General features: G+C 34.6%; 1 protein-coding gene and 1 pseudogene across 1 annotated transcript; one reads left to right on the top strand and one right to left on the bottom strand.

Moving 5' to 3' along the window:
- On the bottom strand, positions 1–923 carry LOC106843460 (olfactory receptor 12D2-like; annotated as a pseudogene).
- Positions 924–18,436: 17,513 nt separating this feature from the next.
- LOC106843461 (olfactory receptor 5V1-like) lies at positions 18,437–19,384 on the top strand. Its single transcript, XM_014860493.1, has one exon. It carries the CDS (start codon positions 18,437–18,439, stop codon positions 19,382–19,384), a length of 948 nt encoding a protein of 315 aa, XP_014715979.1.
- The last annotated feature ends 613 nt before the right edge of the window (positions 19,385–19,997 follow it).

Consider the following 19,997-nt stretch of genomic DNA (forward strand, 5'->3'; position numbering starts at 1 on the left):
TCAGAGTGTCCTCCTGATCACCCTATTCAAGGCCCCCTTCACTTCCTTGTTTCTCAAGGTATAGATCAGTGCATTTAGTACATGAGTGACCACATTATACACGATAGCAATGACCCAGTCCTGGTCCATGTTGCTTCTTGAATCAGGACAGCTGTAGATAAAAACAGGAGCAAAGAAAAGAATAACTACCACGAAGTGGGAGGCACAAGTGGACAGTGCTTTGTGAAGCATGCTGCAAAACGAGTCTTGCAGAAGAGGTGGGTGATGATGTAGAAATAGGAGAGAAGTGTTAGAAAGAATGAGCCCATAGCAATCATCTTTGTGACAGTATTGAGCAGCTACTGGTTGAGCTCAATGTTCCCACAGGCCAAAGCTAACAATGGCTTAAAATTACAGAAGAAGTGATGAACATGGTTAGAACCACAGAAGTTCAAGTGAGAGGTCATCACGGAGTGCAACAGGGCATGGAAAAAGCCAATGATCCAGATAGTGATAGCCATCTGGGTACAGAGCTGATGATTCATGATTAGAGGGTAATGAAGTGGTTTGCAGATAGCCACAAAGCGGTCAAAGGCTATCACAGCCAACAACTTGGACTCTGTGCTGCCCAGGAAATGGAAGAAATGAAGCTGACTTATGCATCCCAAGAAAGACATTGCATTGTGTGTAGAGAGGAAGTTCTCTAGCATCTTTGGCAGTTTCACCGTGGAGTAGCAGATATCGAGACATGACAGATTTCCCAGGAAGAAATACATAGGTGAATGGAGTCTTGGATCAGAGACAACAATCGTCAGAATGGCTCCATTCCCAGCCACATTGACAAAATAAATTGCAAGGAAAACAACAAAGAGAAAAGGCCACTGTTCTTGGATATCTGTCACTCCTGGAAGGAGAAATTCGATGACTTATGTTTCATTCAGCATCGCTTAAGAAAAAAACCAAAATAATATGTGGAACACTATTGTAAATGAGAATCAATTCTTCAAGCTCAGGATTTCTTTCTAAGACAAAAATGTTTTAAGGCATAGTATTTCTATTCTATATGATACCAACCTCAGAGGCTGTACAGTATTTGGGGCATTAGACTTAAATATTGACTACCTGTTACTTACACACTGTGACTCAACCATGTTTTCCTTTATTAGATTAATCACTAATATTTTTCTTTCTTCCAGTAATTCAGAGTGTGTTGCTGCCTGTCTTCTCTGGCTGTGAACTTCTACATTCTGATACAACTTTCTTTTTATATTCTTAAGTTAGCTCTAACTGGGGGCAGTTTTTTAAGCACTCCACCACACTGCTATTTCTAGACCTACTTAGAAGCCATCTGAAAGATTTTAACTTAGTAAAAATAGAGAGGGATAAACTCAATACAACTTTAAAGTTCTTAAAACAGTAATAATAGCATTTCCCTCATCTTAGAATGTGAATGGAGCTAGTGGTGTTTTACTGATCTCTTCTTGACCACATCCCTGGAAACACCATAGAGCCTTACTTGAGTAAGAAATAAGACCATGTTAATCAGATATAAGCCTGAAGTGTATTTGAACTTTTATCACTGCTATATGTGATAATGAGCTTACTTTATTCCTATAAGCTGAGCCTTTTGCTTTCTCAAATAGGACTCCCAAATTACTACTTTGATGACAAATGTTATTGTGCTTCTGTTCTCTGGTTGCCCTGGGACTCCTTTTCATTTTCCAGATCACCAAATCCCTGGATAGGAAAAGTTTATCTTCAGGTGGGTTCGTCAGTTCCTTATTTCACTTTACATTGACCTCACCTTGAAGTATGTATGGCTTCAACCTCCTTAAAATCTAATCTTTTCTTATGACTTATTTACTTAGGTTCTGTTTTTATTTTACCTGAAATAATTTTATTCTTCAAATATTAAAGAATATCTACCTCAAGTGGAATTCATCTTTCTTACTTCTAGTTCCACTGATGTGTCACTGGCAGTCATGTCATCTTTCATGATCCCAGAAGTCTATATGTTTCATGTCAGCTGTCTACAAAATTATCACAAATATGCATCCTTTCTCATTTGCAAAATGTCTTTTCTCTTTTGCCCCTTCTATCAAATAAAATTCTTGTTTTCCACTAAAGGAATGCATTAATTTTCATATCCTTTGCAGAAGTGAAATAATAGTCCTTTCTTTTGTGAATGTTAAACCGCTTGAAGAATTGTACTTAATTATACTAAGGTTTAATATTTGACTAAATTTGCATGATATACTGAAAGGCAGGAAATTTTTTGAATTTTTTTCCCCTTATTTACAAAGTGCCAGAAGTTATCTCCTTTGGGTACAGTGACAAAAACAAACATAATTTCATGAAATAGCTTCCTTTTTTTTCCCTTCATTTAAAGATATAGTGGGTTAACTCTTGAATATTGGGAAGGAAGAAGCAAAGATGTGTGGCAGACTTTTATAGAAGTGAGAGGCACTGAGAGACGAATAAGAACTATAAGGAAATTTGCAAAGAGATGCAGATAATAGGGATCTTCCTATAAAAGGAGAATTATTTGATTTTGATAAATCACAGAGAGCTGAAGAAATGATTTAATGTGAATAGAGTAAAAAAGTGAATGAACAGTTCAAGGGACCCCATGGAATTCTAGGCTTTATTCCCTGGAAGAAATTTTGAGAAAATTATCTAACCTCTACTACACCTTCATAAAGGGCTGTTTCAAACAATTTGGAGTAGCTTTCTTTGATAATGTAGGGGAGGAAGACAAATCCTCTACCCTGTAGGTCCTTCTGGCTGGGCTACAAATTAAATTGACATGAGACAGAACAACAGGAGAAAATCAAATAACGTTTTATAACATGTATACATAGGGGAAACCTGGGAAAACTGAGAAACTTGCCACAATGGCCAAGCTACCCAGCTTAAGTATCATCTTCAGCTAAAGACAAAGGAGGATGTTGGAGGTGGAGGGAGTCAGTTATGGGAGATTACCAGAAAAGCACAGTAAACAAGAATAAGGTTATTATGCAGGTTTAACTCCTTGCCTTCTGCCCTGATAAGAGTTTCTAGAGGTAAGCATATCCTTCTCTTCTGGGCACAGAGAGGGAGACACCCTATTAAAGGGAGATTTCCCTTATAAATGTAAATGTCTCTTACAAAAGGATCACCTCTACTACTTTTCAGAGCTTCTTCTGTGTCTACTGTTTCTTAAAAATAATCAACCTGAAATAATCCTTATGCCAAAGAGGCATAATTTGGGGTCACCAATTCTGATGCTTCACAATAGACATGTATATTTTGTGTATTTAAATAATTTTATCACTCTGTTTAAAGTAAAAATGATATGCCAAATATAATTTTTGATTCTCTAACCCACAAAACAGCACACATCAAAAATTCGTTTTGGGAAAAAATAAAAAAAACTTTGTACCTTTTAAAGAAAATTAGCAATCAGACTCCCCTGTACTAGATTTATTTCACTGCAATGTCAACATTTAGACATTGAAGAATTGCTTTAAAGAATGTCTAGAGAAGTAGGCATGCTGAATGAAGAATGTGGTATGGCAGTATGGTATGGCAAAAATGAGGGAAGTAAAGTGCCTTCATAATCCACAAACACAATAAGGAGTCCATCATAAGACAGGAAACAAGCTTTAAATCGTAGGTATTTAATTTTAATACTAGGAAGCAGATAGATCACTCATTAATAGATAATATGAGCAAATTCCCAGCCTGTCTCCTATTTTATTCTCTTATACGATTGAGTGTTCAGATTCACAGATAAGAAAGCTTTTTAGGTTGACACTTCTATTGATTACAAACAGTGGAAAAATATTTGAAAGGATAGCTCATGTTGGGATTGCAGTATAAGCTCCTCATTTCCAAGTCTGTTCCTCCTTTTCTGAAATTTTGCTTGACTTTTTATCAGCCACATATGGCTAGACAAAAATATCCTGCGGGAGTATGTCTCCTGGTAACTGAGAAGAATTGTCATAAGAAGAAAATAACACTTTTCCACACCTGCAACATGATTGAGTAGGCTGGGGGAATTCCTATCCTGAGCTCCATTTGTTTGTCTCATTCTTTATATTTTCTTCCCTTACTGTTTTTGTCCCTTAGTTCCTGAACCATAGACAACAACAAAGTTTGTGTTTCCTAGTTTGTGTTCTTATTCAAATATCCTTTTATTTCTTAGGAAGAGTTGTGGATTCACTTTCTCATGTTGGGAATTCCCTTGGAAAATACTCTTTGGTGTATATGGTGGAAAGAAAATTGGTAATGAGTTAATGAATGGAGTCACATCTCATTGCTAAGTATCCCATTGATTGATACAGAAAGATGATTATCTTTAATATTCTATTTGTTTATTAGTATTTTTCTATGGAAACCAAATAAAAAGGAATAAAGAAAGGCAGTATTATTGCTTTGCAGAAGCTCATTATATATTCATCACAGTAATAATTCCTTTTTATTTAATATATTGCAAATATACAGACAAAAGTAACATTTAATGTGCACTCATTATGTGTAAGTTATTGTTCTGAGTTCTTTACATGTATTAGAACATTTAATTCTTACAAAAACCCAGTGAAGGAGGTACTAAAATCATTCCCATTTTACTACCAGAAAACCAAGTCTTCAAGAATTTAAGTAAATTTCCCAGGTTATAGTGATAAACTGTGAAAGTAGGATTCAAATTGAAGCTTTCCAGTTTTAGAGAAAACTGTAATATGGTTTCCATTCTTCAAACTGTCATCCATCTCAATTTTATTTACAATTTCCTTAGTTCACTAGAATTCTATTATTTTGATGAAATCATGACTAGCAATTTTATTCTTTATTTCTGGTCTTTCTGGAATTTTGTTTATGAAATCATTTTTTTTCCGTAAGCCATAATGATATTCTCTTAAGATTTCTTTTATTTCACTGCCAGCTTTATGGGCATGTGACCTAGACAGTTACATAGAGCCCTGTGCTCAGAACAGCCTCACATTTGGCTTAATGCTTTGTTGTTGGCATCTTGATATTCTTAACAATTTTTGAAAAAGAGACCCCACATTTATTTTTACAATGAATGGCACAAATTATTTAACTGCTCATATTCATTAGATTTAAAGTTTTGTATTTTCTACTAAAAATTTTAGTCTTTTAGAGTTCATGTTAACTTGTTATGAAATAACCAGCTAGAATTGACTCTACTTGGTTTCTGTATAGAGAGAAAAACTAGCTATTCTTTCTTCACAGATGTGTGATGCCATCTCTACAATATTCTAAGAGTTCCAAAATATACAGTCTGTTCCTCCACTTTCTATGTTTCCATTGAACAAGCTGTACTTTAATTAGCTTGACTTTATTATAGGTCTTAATATCTTGTAGGTTCAGTCCAATCCTTACTCTTCTCTTGTAAAAATGCCTTGAAGAGGTTTACAGCTCATTTCAAAAGCAATTTCAATGTTTAATCAAATTTGTTTACAGAAGGATGATCTAAGGCTAGCACAAGGAATCAGAAAATTAAGATCCTTAGGTAAAGCCATGATTCTTGAAGAATGGTATGTTACTGAAAAGGATATAATAAACTAAATCTACCCCAAAACAGAGGGAAATTACAAATAGTTCCTTTGTTGTAGCCTAGGTTCTGAGTAAAAAGAAATATCTTCTGGGAGGGTGTAAACGAATACCTGCCTTTCATAGTGTTTAGAGTTTGAATTCATACCACTTGAGAACTTCAGGAACCCCCGAGACAAGATTTAGCATTAAAAGTGATAGTAGGATGGTTATAATCCTAGGTAATCTGAATGAGGTATATATTTCTGAACGTACACCTCCAGAGGTGTCATGAAGAATATTTACATCCAAGATAGTGAAATTTTATTCGAATTGTATTATTTGATCATGTAAGTGAACTAAAATATATATTATAAACCTGCTTTCTGGATGGTATAATTGCAGGTATAAATTATTTCTCAAATCATTTGGATAATTTCCAAATAATTTATAGATTTTAGATAACTTCCCTTGTGAGCTTTTACTTCTTATGATTATTTCTGGGGAAATATATGTTTGCTCCATAATTTGACACAGGAAAGAACAAGAAATTGCAAACTTTTATGTTAAATTGATAGTCATTGGGTGACTTGTAGAAATAATAAGAGAATTTTTCTTGACATGATCAATACTGTTCTTATAGCTGAAATTTCTACCAGCTTCTACTGAACTAAAATAAACTCATTAAGGGCCGGCTCCATGGCTGAGTGGTTAAGTTTGCGTGCTCCGCTGTGGCAGCCCAGGTTTCGGATCCTGGGCGTGGACATGGCACCGCTCGTCAGGCCACGTTGAGGCAGCGTTTCACATCTCACAATTAGAAGGACCTGCAACTAAGATATACAACTGTGTACAGGGGGAGTTTGGGGAGATAAAGCAGAAAAAAAAAAATATTGGCAACAGTTGTTAGCCCAGGTGCCAATCTTAAAAAAAAAATAAAAGGAAGATTGGCCACAGTTGTTATCCCAGGTGCCAATCTTTAAAAAAAAATAAAAATAAAAATAAAAAATAAAATAAACTCATTAAAAATTATCTTGCTTTTACAATGAATTGTGAAATTTTTATATAATAAGTATTTTTATGGGAATGACATGAGCAAGATGGCAGAGTAGGAGGTAACTCACTCATATCCCACCATAGCAACTATAATTTGGCAGCTGCCCACAAATAAAAGTGCCTTTTGTGGGAGTTTTGAGGTCCATCTAGGAGCCTGCAACAACCTGCTGGAGCCCAAGACATATAAAGGCCATTTTCAAAAAGGAGACCTTTGCCCAGCTGGCAGGCTCAGCAACCATAGTCCCACCTATAAACCCAAAAATAGCTCCATTTCCTTGTGGACTCAGCTACAAAATCATATGGCCTTGGTCCTGCCACTAGCACCATCCACCAAAGAGCTCAACAGGAGTCATACCTGCCAGTGCCTCAGGTCACAGGCCTGTCAACATTGATCCCAGCTATGGATTCTGAATCAGCCAATGACCTGGTTCCACTCCCTCTTTGCCTCCATTATTGACTGCCCAGGGACCTGTCAGGAGACATGCCTGGTCATACCCTTGAAGGTAGGCCACTGACCTTGGTTGACCACACATTAGGAAGTGGCCCCATATCCTGGCTTAGGCCTCCTGCAGTAAAGGGCAGGAAGTGAGAAAGCATACAGGACATATGAGACACCATAAGGCAAATGCATATACACATTATGAGATTACCAGAAGAAGAGAGAAAGGAGTAGAGGGCTTATTTAAAGAAATAATGGCTAAAAACTCCCAAATCTTGGGAGGTATATGCACATCTAGATTCGTGAAGCTCAAAGGATTCCAAGCAGATTCAATTCAGAGAAGATTACACTGAGATTCATTGTAATAAAATTGTCCAAATTCAATGACAAAAGAAGAATTTTGAAAATAGCAAGAGAAAAACATCTAGTCACACACAATGGAGTCCTCATAAGGTTATCAGTGCTTATCTCAAAAGAACCTTCAGGACAGGAGAGAATGGGATACTATACTCAAAGTGCTGAAAGAAAAAAATGCCAACCAATAATATTCTATCCAGCAAAACTGTCCTTCAAAAATTATATGAGGTAAATACTCTCCCAGATAAACAAAAGCTGAGGGATCACTTCTGAACAACTGATGGATCAAAGAAGTTAAAAGTAAAATAGAAGGATATCTTAATACAAATGAAAATGAAAACACAACACACTGAAACATGGGATGCAACAAAAGCAGGTCTAAGAGGAAAGTTGATAGGAATGAATGCCAACATTAAGAAAAAGTAAAATCACCAACAAGAAACTAATGTTACACCTTATGGATCAAGAAAAATAAAAAGAAGCTAAGCTCAAAGTTAGCAAAAGGAAGGAAATAATAAATATTAGAGCAGAAATAAACAAAATGTACAATAGAAAAGATCAACAAAACTATGCATTGGTTTTCTGAAAAGACAAAAAAAAATTGAAAAATCGTTAGCTAGACTGACCAAGAAAAAATATAGAGGATTCAAATAAAAAATATGTAAGTTAAAGAAGAGACATTACAGCTGATGTCATGGAAATAAAAACTACTATGAAAGACTAATATGAATAATTATACTCTAAAAAATTAGATAACCTAGAAGAAATAGGTATGTTCCTAGAAACATACAACCTACCGAGATTGAATTGTAAAGAAATTGAAAATCTGAACTGATCAATAATGAGTAAGGAGATTGAAGCAGCAATCAAAATCCTCCCAACAACAACATAAAAGCCCAGGACCAGAAGGCTTCACTGGTGAATTCTAACAAATATTTAAAGAGGAATTAGCGTCAATCTTCCTCAAACTCCTCCAAAAAAATTGAAGAAGAGTGAACAGTTCCAAACTCATTTTATGAGACCAGAATTATCCTCATACCAAAATCAGATTAGGACACTACAGGAAAAGAAAATTACAGGCCAATATCCCTGATGAACATAGATGCAAAAATCCTCAACAAGATACTATCAAATTAAATTCAACAGAATGTTTAAAAGATCAGAACTGTGAACAAGTGGGATTTATACCCAGATAAGGATGGATGGCAAGGACTGTTCAACGTAAGCAAATCAATAAACATGTACACCACTTTAAGAGAATGAGGGATAAGATTCCCACAATCATCTCAATAGATGCGGAAAGAGCATTTGACAAAATTTAACACTGTTTCATGACAAAAACTCTCAGAAATTAGATATAGAAGATGTGTACTTTCACATATTAAAGGCCATATATGACAAGCCCACAGCTAACATCATACTTAATGGTAAAAACCTAAAAGTTTTTTCTCCAGCATCGGGAGCAAGACAAGGGAGCCCACACACAACACTCCCATTCAACATAGTACTGGAGGTCCTGGGTAAAGCAATCAGGCAATAAAAAGAAAAAAATCCAAATCAGAAACAAAGAAGTTAAGTTTCTCCATTTATAGACAATAAAATTTTATGAAAACAGTGAAGACTTCACTAAAAATCTGTTAAAACTAGTAAACAAATTTATTACAGTCTCAAGATACAATATCAATACACAAAAATCAGGTGCATTTATATACACTGACAACAAACTACCCAAAAAATGAAGTAAGAAAACTATCCCCTTGTGCAGAGCAAACAAATAGTCAACAAAGTGAAAAGGCAACCTAAGGAATGGGAGAAATATTTGCAAACCCTATTATCTGATAAGAGGTTAATACTTAAAATATATACAGAATTCATACAATTCAACAGAAAAAAATAATCTGATTAAAAATGGGCAAAGGAACTGAACAGAGGGTTTTCCAAAGAAATACATAAATGGCCAATGAGTGCATGAAACAGTACTAAACACCAACGATCATCAAGGAAATGAAAATCAAAACCACAGAGAGATATCATCTCACATCTGTTAGAATAACTATTATCAAAAAGTTAAGACATAACAAATGCTAGCAGAGATGAGGAGAAAAGGGAACACGTGCACCCTTGGTGAGAATATAAATTAGTGCAGCCACTATGGAAAACAGAATGGAAATTCCTTAAAAAATGAAAAAGGGTACTAGCACATGATCCAGCAATCTCACTTCTTGGTATTTACCTGAGGAAAATGAATTAACTATCTTGAAGAGTTATCTACACCCTCGTGTTTATCGCATTATTTGCAACAGCCAAGACATGGAAACAACCTAAATGTCCATCAATAGATGAGTGGACAAAGAAAATGTGATACATACACGCACACACATACACATTATTCAGAAGATTATTCAGCCATAAAAAAGGAAATACTGCCATTTCTGACAACATGGATGAACCTTGAGAACATTATGCTAAATATAATGTCTGACAAGAAAGACAAATACTGTATGATCTCACTTATATGTGGAATCTAAAAAAGCCAAACTCATAGAATCAGAGAGTAGATTGGTGGTTTCTGGGGTGTGGGGTAAAAGAGATTAGTCAAACGATACACATTTCTAATTATAAGGGGAAAAAGTTCTGAGGACCTAAGGTATAGCTTGATGACTGTATTTAACAATAAAGTATTTCTTACTTGAAACTTGCTACAAGAGTAGATTTTAAATGTTCTCACCACCACCACAACAAATGGCAATTATGTAAGGTAAGGGAGTATTTACAAATCTTATCACAGTAAACATTTTGCAAAATGTATGTGTATCAAATCATTACACTGTACACCTTAATCTTAGACAGTATTATGTATCTATTATATGTTAATAAAGCTAGGAAAAAAAGAACGACAGTGCCTCCCTCAAATCACATTCAGTTTCTAAAGAAAATAAATAAACATAAGGAATGTAGTAATGTATTTTACATACTATTATTTCTTAATATCATCTTATAATAATAACTCTTCATAAAGACTTCAATTTTAACTTAGGAATTTTAAGGAAAGATAGATGTCCATAGCAGTAAAAGTGACAGAGGTGCCTCTTAAAGGAAGCAGGAACACATCTTTAGCATACTGGCCTTAGTTAGATTGGCTCTTTTCTGAATACAGCAACAAGGATACAAAGCAATGACAAGAATTGGTATTGATTTTCTGGGTGAACTTTTCAGAGAGAAGGTTATTCTGTGGAAGATGCAGAAATGATGAAAAGTCAGGAATTATTTTAGCCTCCTGGATAGATTTACTGTGGTCGTGTTTGCTAAGTCGATCATAGTGATTGTATTCTTTATTATCCAATAAAGCAAGAAAAAATATTCCTTAATCAATAGAAGCAGATAAAATATTTTCATAATCCTCTTTGGGAAGAATACATTGAAAAGAAGAAACTAATTGAAAAACAAACCAGACTAAATACAACATGTAGTTTGTAGCTAATAGATGCTTTGGCATCAGCCCTGATGGCAAGAATGGTGGATTTCTTCATTGTATTTCACTGAATTTTCTCTCTTGCCCACCAAACTGGGAAAAGCTGAGAGTGTAGAAAATAAATGATGGAAAAAAAAAGGAAAACCATCTCATTAACAATAACATTAAAGAGAATAAATACTTAGGAATAAATTTAACCAAGGAGGTGAAAAATCTGTACACTGAAAACTATATTGATCAAATAAATTGAGGAAGACTCAAATAAATGGAAAGAGACTTCATTTTCTTCATTTGGAAGAATTAATATTGTTAAAATGTCCATATTTCCTAAAGCAATCTGCAGATTCAATGCAATGCCAATAAAATTCCAATGGCATTTTTTACAAAAATGGAAAAAACAATCAAAATTTGTGTGACACCACGAAGGACTCCAAGTAAACAAAGCAATCATGAGCAAGAATAGTAAAACATGAAGCATCAGACTTCCTGATTTCAAATTATATTACAAAGCTACAATCAAATTTGTAAGGTACTGCCGTAAAAGCAGACACATACACCAGTGGAAGAAAATAGAGAACCTACTCATGTACAGCCAAGTTATCTTTGACAAGGACATTAACAATACACAATGGGGAGAGAATAGTCTCTTCAATAAGTGATGCTGGGAAATTCTGGTATTCACATATAAAAGAATGAACTGGGGACTCATATCTTACACCATATACAAAAATTAAATCAAAATGAATTAAAAGCTTAAGGGTAAGACTTTAAACTATTTCCTAGAATAAAACATAGGGAAATAGCTCCTGACATTGGTTTTGGCAAGGATTTTTTGGATATGGCAGAAAAAGCACAAGCAGCAAAAGGAAAAATATAGAAGTGGGACTATATCAATATAAAAATCTTCTGCACAACAAAGGAAACAATCAACAAATTAAATTACAGCCTATGGAGTAGGAGAAAATATTTGCAAACTCTATATCTGATGAGGTTAGTATCTAAAATACATAAGAAACACCTACAACTCAATAGGAAAATAACAAATAACATTAAAAAAATGAGTAAAGGAACTGAATAGACATTTCTCTGAAGAAGACACAAATGGCCAACAGGTATGTAAAAACACGCTCACCATCACTTATCATCAGAGAAATGGAAATCAAAACCACAATGGGATATTACATCACACCTGTTAATATGAACAAATTTATCAAATTTGTTTTATCAAAAAGACACAAGATAACAAGTTTTGGTGAGAATGTGTAGAATTTGCAACCTTGTACATTCCTTGCAGAAATGTACATTGTACAACCATTATGGAAAATTTTAGTGTGATGTTTCCTCAAAAAACTAAAAATAGATGCACCATATGATCCAGATATCCTACTTTTGAGCATTTATTCTGAAAAATTGAAATTATGATCTTGAAAAGATATTTGCATTCCCTTGTCCATTGCAGCATTATTTAAAAATAGTTAAGATATGGAAAAAAACCCTAAATGTCCATAATGGAAGAGTGCATTAAGAAAATGTGTTATATACACCAATGGAATATTATTAAACCATGTAAAAGAAGGAAATCCTGCCATATGTGATAACATGGTTGAATGTGGGGACACTATGCTAAGAGAAATAAGCCAGTTAGAGGACAAATACTACATGATTCCACTTATATGAGGAGTCTGAAATATTCAAACCCACAGAAGCAAAGAGTAGAATGGTAGTTGCCATTGATGAAGAAATGGGGTAAAAGGGAAGATGTTGGTCAATAGGTTTAAAGTTTTAGTTATGCAAGATGAATAAGTTCTGAGGATCTACAGTGTGGTGACTATAGTTAACATACTGTACTGTACATTTGAAATTTGCTAGGAGAGTCTATCTTCTGTTCTCGTTACACACAAAAAGGGTAACTATTTGAGGTGATGGACGTGTTACGTTTGATTGTGATAATCATTTTGCAATCTATACCAAATCATCAGTTATATACCTTAAATATGTACAATTTTTATTTGTCAATTATACCTCAATAAAGTTGCAAAAATAAATATCTTTATTATTGAAGAAGTCACACAATTTGTTGAGTGAAATGCCTTGTGTAATTAATTGACAATTTCTTTTTTTCTTTGATGAGGAAGATTGGCCCTGAGCTAACATCCATTGCCAATCATCCTATTTTTGCTTGAGGAAGATTGTCTCTGAGCTAACATCTATGCTAATCTCCCTCTATTTTGTATGTGAGATGCCACCACAGCATGGCTTGATGAATGATGTGTAGGTCCATGCCCAGGATATGAACCCATGAACCCTGGGCCTCCAAAGTGGAGCATGCAAACTTAACCACTATGCTACCAGGCCAGCTCCTGGCTTAATTTTTTATTAAATTTTGATTGTCTTTAATCCTTAAGACTTTAATATTATTGTTTCATCCTGTGTCACATTGCAAATGTTCAAAACTTATGGGGACCTCGGTTTGTTTTCATTGGTAGTTGGATGGGGGGCAGCAAATTAACATTATTGGAACAGGACCATCTAGAGGATTAAAAGTCTCTCAAATCAGTATCTTTATGGGAGAGATCTTTATGAAATAACCCTGAAGGATTATTCAGTTCACTTGAGATCTTTTTATTTCCAGTCCCTAAAGCAGCATGTCCTGCTTCTCTAACTCTCAGAACATTGGCACTCAGCTAGGGATGCCTGGCTCCCAAGTGTTTCCAAAAGCATGGAAACTCCAGAGACAATGCCTCTGTCATTCTAAGGGTCCATAAAAGCAGCCTCATACCAGTTTCTGGGAATCTGAATTTTAATATCTACTCTTATGCTCTCTTTTATACTACAGGCAAGTATTTTCTACCTCTTCTTTTTCTCTTCCTCTTCTTTTGACTTAACTCTTAGATTTATGATTTTCTTCGACTACTCTCTTTGGAAAACAGTAGAGAATAGTTAGGAAGGAAGGAAATTAAAGATCTTGTGGGACCCTATTCAAGGGAGGCAACCAAGATATCTGTCTTGGCTCTGGGTGTATGGGGCAACCCAAGTGTATGTAAACTCTCTACCTTCCTTCAGTGTGTAATTTTTCAGCTACAGGAAGCTGTTTGGCTCTCCAAAATACTTGCTTCATCTGTTCTGCTGATATTAGGAATGCTTTTAAAAAAGAACCAATCTTTCAGTCCATGTCAGTGAAAAGGTAAAAATCTTGCTGGATGGTAGAATGTATTGACGTGAATGATTGTTATCAAATCCATGTTATATGAGAAACAAATAAATGAAATGGATCTGTTTAGTCTGGAGAGTTAAAGTTTCACGTAGTAAAATCTTTTATGTAGAAGAGGGAGCAAATTTTACCTGTGGTTTCAGGGGGCAGACCCAGGACCAAATATGTGAAATAACAATAATAATAACATCTACCATTTCTCTTTGTTATTATGTACTGTAGACTATGTTAAATAATAAATGCATTACCTCATTTAATGCTTACAACTTTCTTATTATGAAGATGTTGTTATTTTCATTTATTAAAGAGAAGGAATTTTAAAACTTGTTAGTGGTCACACAGCTAGTAAGTAGGTAGAAAGCTGAAATTTTTTAGTGTTCACACAGCTAATAGGTAGAGGAGCCTGAGCTTAACCATCCTTCCAGCTATAAAGATTAAAGCACAATGCAAAAAAGAATTTTCTAACACTTGGATTTGTCTAAATTTGGAATAGGCTGCCCTTACAGGTTTTGAATCTTTCATCAATGCAGTGTTCGATGTTAGGCTGGATTATCGCCTGGACAAACAACTGTGCAGGATAGTTCAGTGGCCAGATTAGATTACTTTTAAAGGCTCCTTCCAAACTGGAATTATAGATTTCCCATTCTACATGCTCTATGAGAGATAGTTCAAGATATACCGTTGAATTTTTAGCACGAAGCACAATGCTTGGCACTCAGTAATGCTCACTGATAACAGCCAGGGTGAGCAGTGGCTTAGTTAGAGGTCAGTGTGAGAGAGAAGATGGAGTCTGGTGGTGCAGCAGATGACAGTTTAGGGGCAGAATCTCTCAAGATTTCTGCCTTCTTTGTTATTTTTCAATTGATACATGCAGTGTTATCAGTTCTAGAGAATTCAATGATCAATGGGAAGTACTCTATCATGGAATTTTCCCCTTGTTTATTAATCTAAACACTATGAAAATACCCTCACGGAGTCAAACAACAACCAAACCATTCTCCAAAATGGGGTTCTTCAAAATGGGAGTTTCTTATTTGTATACAGGACAAGGCATTCAGATGATGCACAGGAGAGTTTGATGTGTAAATGAATTCAGATTAAATCCCTCATTTTAATGTTAATAGAAATTCTGGAAGCCGGTTTATATTTTTCCTTAGCTCCAGGCCTGAAACTTTAGGATTAGTGTTTCTTTGTCTTTCATTCAATTCTCCACTGAGATGGAATTCAGCCAAGTACTGTCCCCTGTAGATTAACTCATGAGAGATTTCCTTCATGAAAAGCTTATTTTTCCTGACACCCAAACAATTCATGGCTTCCATGAAGTTAAGTAGAAATAAAATGGTTCAGGTTGATTAAATGTATTTTTGAGTATTCCACAATTTTTAAAAATAAGATTCTGAGTCTTAATCTCAATTTCAATAATATTTCCTAGGAAATATTATTCCTACCTTAATCCATTTTAGCACGTGTTATGGAAACAAATAGTTTGAGCCACTTAGAAAAAAAGTAAATAATTACAAATAAAAAACCAAATGAAATTTATCATTTGGCCTTGAATTACCAATTATCATCTTAGAGTCTATGTTGTTTGTCTTGAGAGCAAACAAATAACCTACCTAGTTTCTTTAATAATTTTTTATTTTAACAATTGTAAGTATACATATAGACAAAATTTTATCTTATGTCCAAGAGATCTAGGTTTAAAATTCTCCTTTATTTTGTGTGTGAGTGTTTATAAATTCCGACTTCTATTAAAAACATCTGAATTAGACTAATTCAAATTTTTTATGGGTCTGGAGAGATTTAGAAATGGCAAAGATGAATGGGCTTTGGTCTCATTAGAGCCAATGCTATCCCAACCATTATTTATTTTACTCGGTGTTTTATTTCTTATTTGCTCTCTGAGTTGTAATGTGCTATGATCGTTATTAGAATACTTGGGTCATTAATTGTGATACCACATTCCCAAAGCCATTAATGGGAAATTAAAAATTTTTGTTCCTTCATGATATTAAGCAATCAGTATGAATAATTGGTGAAACTAACCTATTATTTTGTGTCATAAAATCTAAATATTTCCCTGGAATTTTAGAGACAGATAATTCTTGTAATTTTACATATGAATCAGTGAGAACTAGAAAATTTAAATAATATTCCCATGTTCAATCAGCTAGTGGGTGGTAGAACTGAGGAGGTGACCAAAAGACTCTGACTCTCACGTCATGAAAGCTGTTCTCTCATTTATATCATATTGTCTTTAATTGTCTAAGGTTGCTTACTTTATGGTAACTTCCCCCATTCAGAATATAATATTAAAAAATGATAGTTTGGCAAAATACATCAAATATGTAAATATCTTTATATCCATTTATACTTTCTAGGAATGTGCTTTTAGGAAATAACAAAAGATACACAGAAATATTATGAAACTGCTTGTTCATTATTATAATTTATAATAGCAAACAAAAAGGAAAAAATGCCCACCATTTGGTTTGGGTTTTATGCAAATCTGGTGTATTCATTTGATGGACTTAAATATAACCGTTAAAAACCATATTGTAGAAAAATTTTAATGACAGAAGAGACATTATAATATGGTTCAGGATATAAAATTATTTACAGTCTTATCTCTATTTTAAATATATATGCATAGGAAAATTATTGGAAGGATGTATCCAAAAAATTAGCATTCAGTGGGCGGGATGACTTTAGCTTATTTCTTTATAATTTTCTTTATTTTCCACGCACTCTACGATTAGTCTATTTTACTTTTATGACCAGAAAATATATACAAACCTAGAAAAAAAGAGAATGGAAAGTAAATATGGATCTTGCTCAGTTTCTATAAAAGAAAAGTGGAAAACTTTTCTTTAGAAATTCCGCTATCTTCTGCCTGTAGATTTAATTAAAAAAAATTCTCCATTCCAAAACACTCTGCAACCTGAAAATTTGTCTATGGAGACTTGAAGTAGCTTGGTGATTTAGGAAATGGAGGAAAGCCATCAACAATAGATGAACTTGGTATGTATAAACAAAAAGATGAGAATAAATGAGGTGCTTATCCAGCAATGGGACTGTTTCAGGCCAAATTCACCATGAAGTTTTGACCATTTTCCTTTGCCACCAATAGTTTGCGTTAATATAGTTGGGAAGTATAAATATCTGGTGGAGATGAATGATGAGCAACGGTGACTCAGAATATTTGATCTGCGTCAGGCCCATGTTCTTGATGAACAGAGAAATGTTTTGAAGTCTGGAGGTATACAGTTAAGAACTAATGAAAGATATTAAAAAAGCAAAAATATATTGACTACATAATCATTGTTCTGAGTCCAAGGGAGACAGTCCCACTTTGTGTGCAAAATAGTATCACTATGCAGGAAAATATAAGATATCTATGTGTTCTATTCCCTATGTTACCCATGATAGAAATTTCTATTGATCTCTGCACCCTGTTTTGATTATTTCTGAACCAAAGTACAGCCTTACATAATTTTTTAAATACTGTTTTGGGTACCCATTACATTTGATCAGAATTGGCATTTAAGATGAAACTTATTTTCCATCCTAGATAATGAGAATTGTACAGACTGAGGAAGGCTATTTGAGGCTAAAATGAGACAAAGTATTGAAAATGTTTTATTCACCAAACCCGGGATAGAAAAGATGTCTTTTTTTTCTATTCTCAAGTTTTCTTTCCACTGAGGAGTGCATTCAATAACCAATTCCATTGATACCATTCTCATCTCCATGTCTTAGAGCCATGGATTATAAGATTCAGTTCCAGAACATGCTAACTAATCTAAACTATCATTTATTTTATGAATTTTATCAGAGTACATAGTATCATATTCTGGGACCAATTTGATTTTTACATTTTATTTTCCATTTTCATTATCTTAAAATATAACCTATGTTAAAACTATAGAAAGCATCTCCAAGAGTGCAAAGAGGACAGGAGCTATTGCAAGGAGACACTCGAATAACCCCACAACTCTTACACAAATTGTCTGATGGATATTCAGTAACCATCTCCAAAATACAACAGGGTGTGAGACAAAGGCCCTACAATTTCCCATCTACGTGGATAGCTCTTATGCTGCATGTGGACTTTTTTGCCGCATATTTAATTTTTCCTGTAAATATGCTACTAATGTTCTTAAAGAGATGTGTCCCATAGGAAATACTGAAATTTGTAGGTTTTTTTAATGTCATGATTCTTGTACACCACTATGATTTGTTATGGATTCTAAGTGTTCTAGTGTTTATCCTGACATAGATAATGCTAATTTCATCTGAAAGGCTATATTTTCTTGTAGATTGCTGCTGTTGTAGCACATGAATACTGGCATTTGCACTGCTTACTTCTTAATTCCCAAGAGGATACATCATGGAAAGAGAAAACCAAACTCTGTCTGAATTCATCATCTTAGGATTCTCCAACCTAAATGATTTGCAATTTTTACTCTTCACAATATTCCTTATGATCTATCTCTGTACGCTGGGAGGAAATATCTTCATTATTTTGGCAACGTTGGCTGATACCCAACTACATACACCTATGTATTTTTTTCTGAGGAATTTGGCCTTTCTGGACATCTGTTACACCACCACCAATGTCCCCCAAATGATGGTGCATCTCCTATCAAAGAAGAAAACCATTTCCTACGGGGGCTGTGTAACTCAGCTTTTGGCATTCCTTTTCTTTGTGGGGGTAGAGTGTCTTTTGCTGGCAGCAATGGCATATGATCGTTACCTTGCAATCTGTGAACCCTTAAGGTATTCAATTATTATGAACAAGACCCTGTATAGCCAGTTAGCAGCCTCCTGCTGGGTTAGTGGTTTCCTCAACTCAGTGGTGCACACAGTACTGACATTCCGCCTGCCCTTCTGTGGCAACAACCAGATTAATTATTTCTTCTGTGACATCCCCCCTTTGCTGATCTTGTCTTGCAGTGACACTTCTGTCAATGAGTTGGTGTTACTCTTCATTGGGGTCTTCATTGGATGGGCGCCTTTCCTAGGTATCATCCTTTCCTACCTTTATATCATCTCTACTATCTTGAAGATTCGCTCTTCTGAAGGGAGGCAAAAGGCCTTTTCTACATGTGCCTCCCACTTGGTCATTGTCCTTCTCTATTATGGCAGCTCCATCTTCACATATGTGCGACCCATCTCATCTTACTCATTGGCAAAAGACCGGCTGATCTCAGTACTGTACAGTATTGTCACTCCCATGCTAAACCCCATAATTTACACTTTGAGGAATAAGGATATTAGAAAGGCCCTGAGAGCTGTGGGAGAAAAAGTAGCAGCATTCAAATTTCATTTCCCTTGAAATGTGTTTATTTTTCTAGGATGATGAATAATGTTAGAAAACTATTTTTCTTGCAGATGCTATCTGGTTACTTCTTGCTAACACTGTTAATAAAACTCTACGAATTAAAAGTTAGAATCCATGATAAAACAAATGGAGCACAATATTAAAAATAGATGAATCTACATAAAGAGTTAGTGGATGTTTTTTGTACTAATTCTTGAAACACGTCTCTATGTTCTGTTGGTTCAAAGCTATTTCTAAATAAAAAGCTTAAAAAGTTAATTTGAAGCTTATGAGCATAACTGAATATATATGTTTGTCTCTACATGTTGCATGATTTTGGTTATTTAGCAACCATGTCAAATATATTCTTCAGACAATCTGCTGTTCCTAAAATTTGATTTTGTCCTATAGTAAACTATTCATTGGCTTGTGCTTCTGTTTCTTGCAATTTTTCTCTAAAAGTTGCCTTCCTTTGTCATCTTCCTCCTTATGTTTACTGTACTTTCAAAATCTTGAAACATTTTCTCCCAAGGAATTGGGAAATCCTTGTTTTCATACACTGTCAATACATTTTTCTGTTGGTAATGACCATATAATGCTTACTCTAGTCTGTCATAATTTTGTTTCC

Source organism: Equus asinus, chromosome 8 (genome assembly GCF_041296235.1).
Source record: "Equus asinus isolate D_3611 breed Donkey chromosome 8, EquAss-T2T_v2, whole genome shotgun sequence".
In the NCBI taxonomy this organism is placed as follows: domain Eukaryota; kingdom Metazoa; phylum Chordata; class Mammalia; order Perissodactyla; family Equidae; genus Equus; species Equus asinus.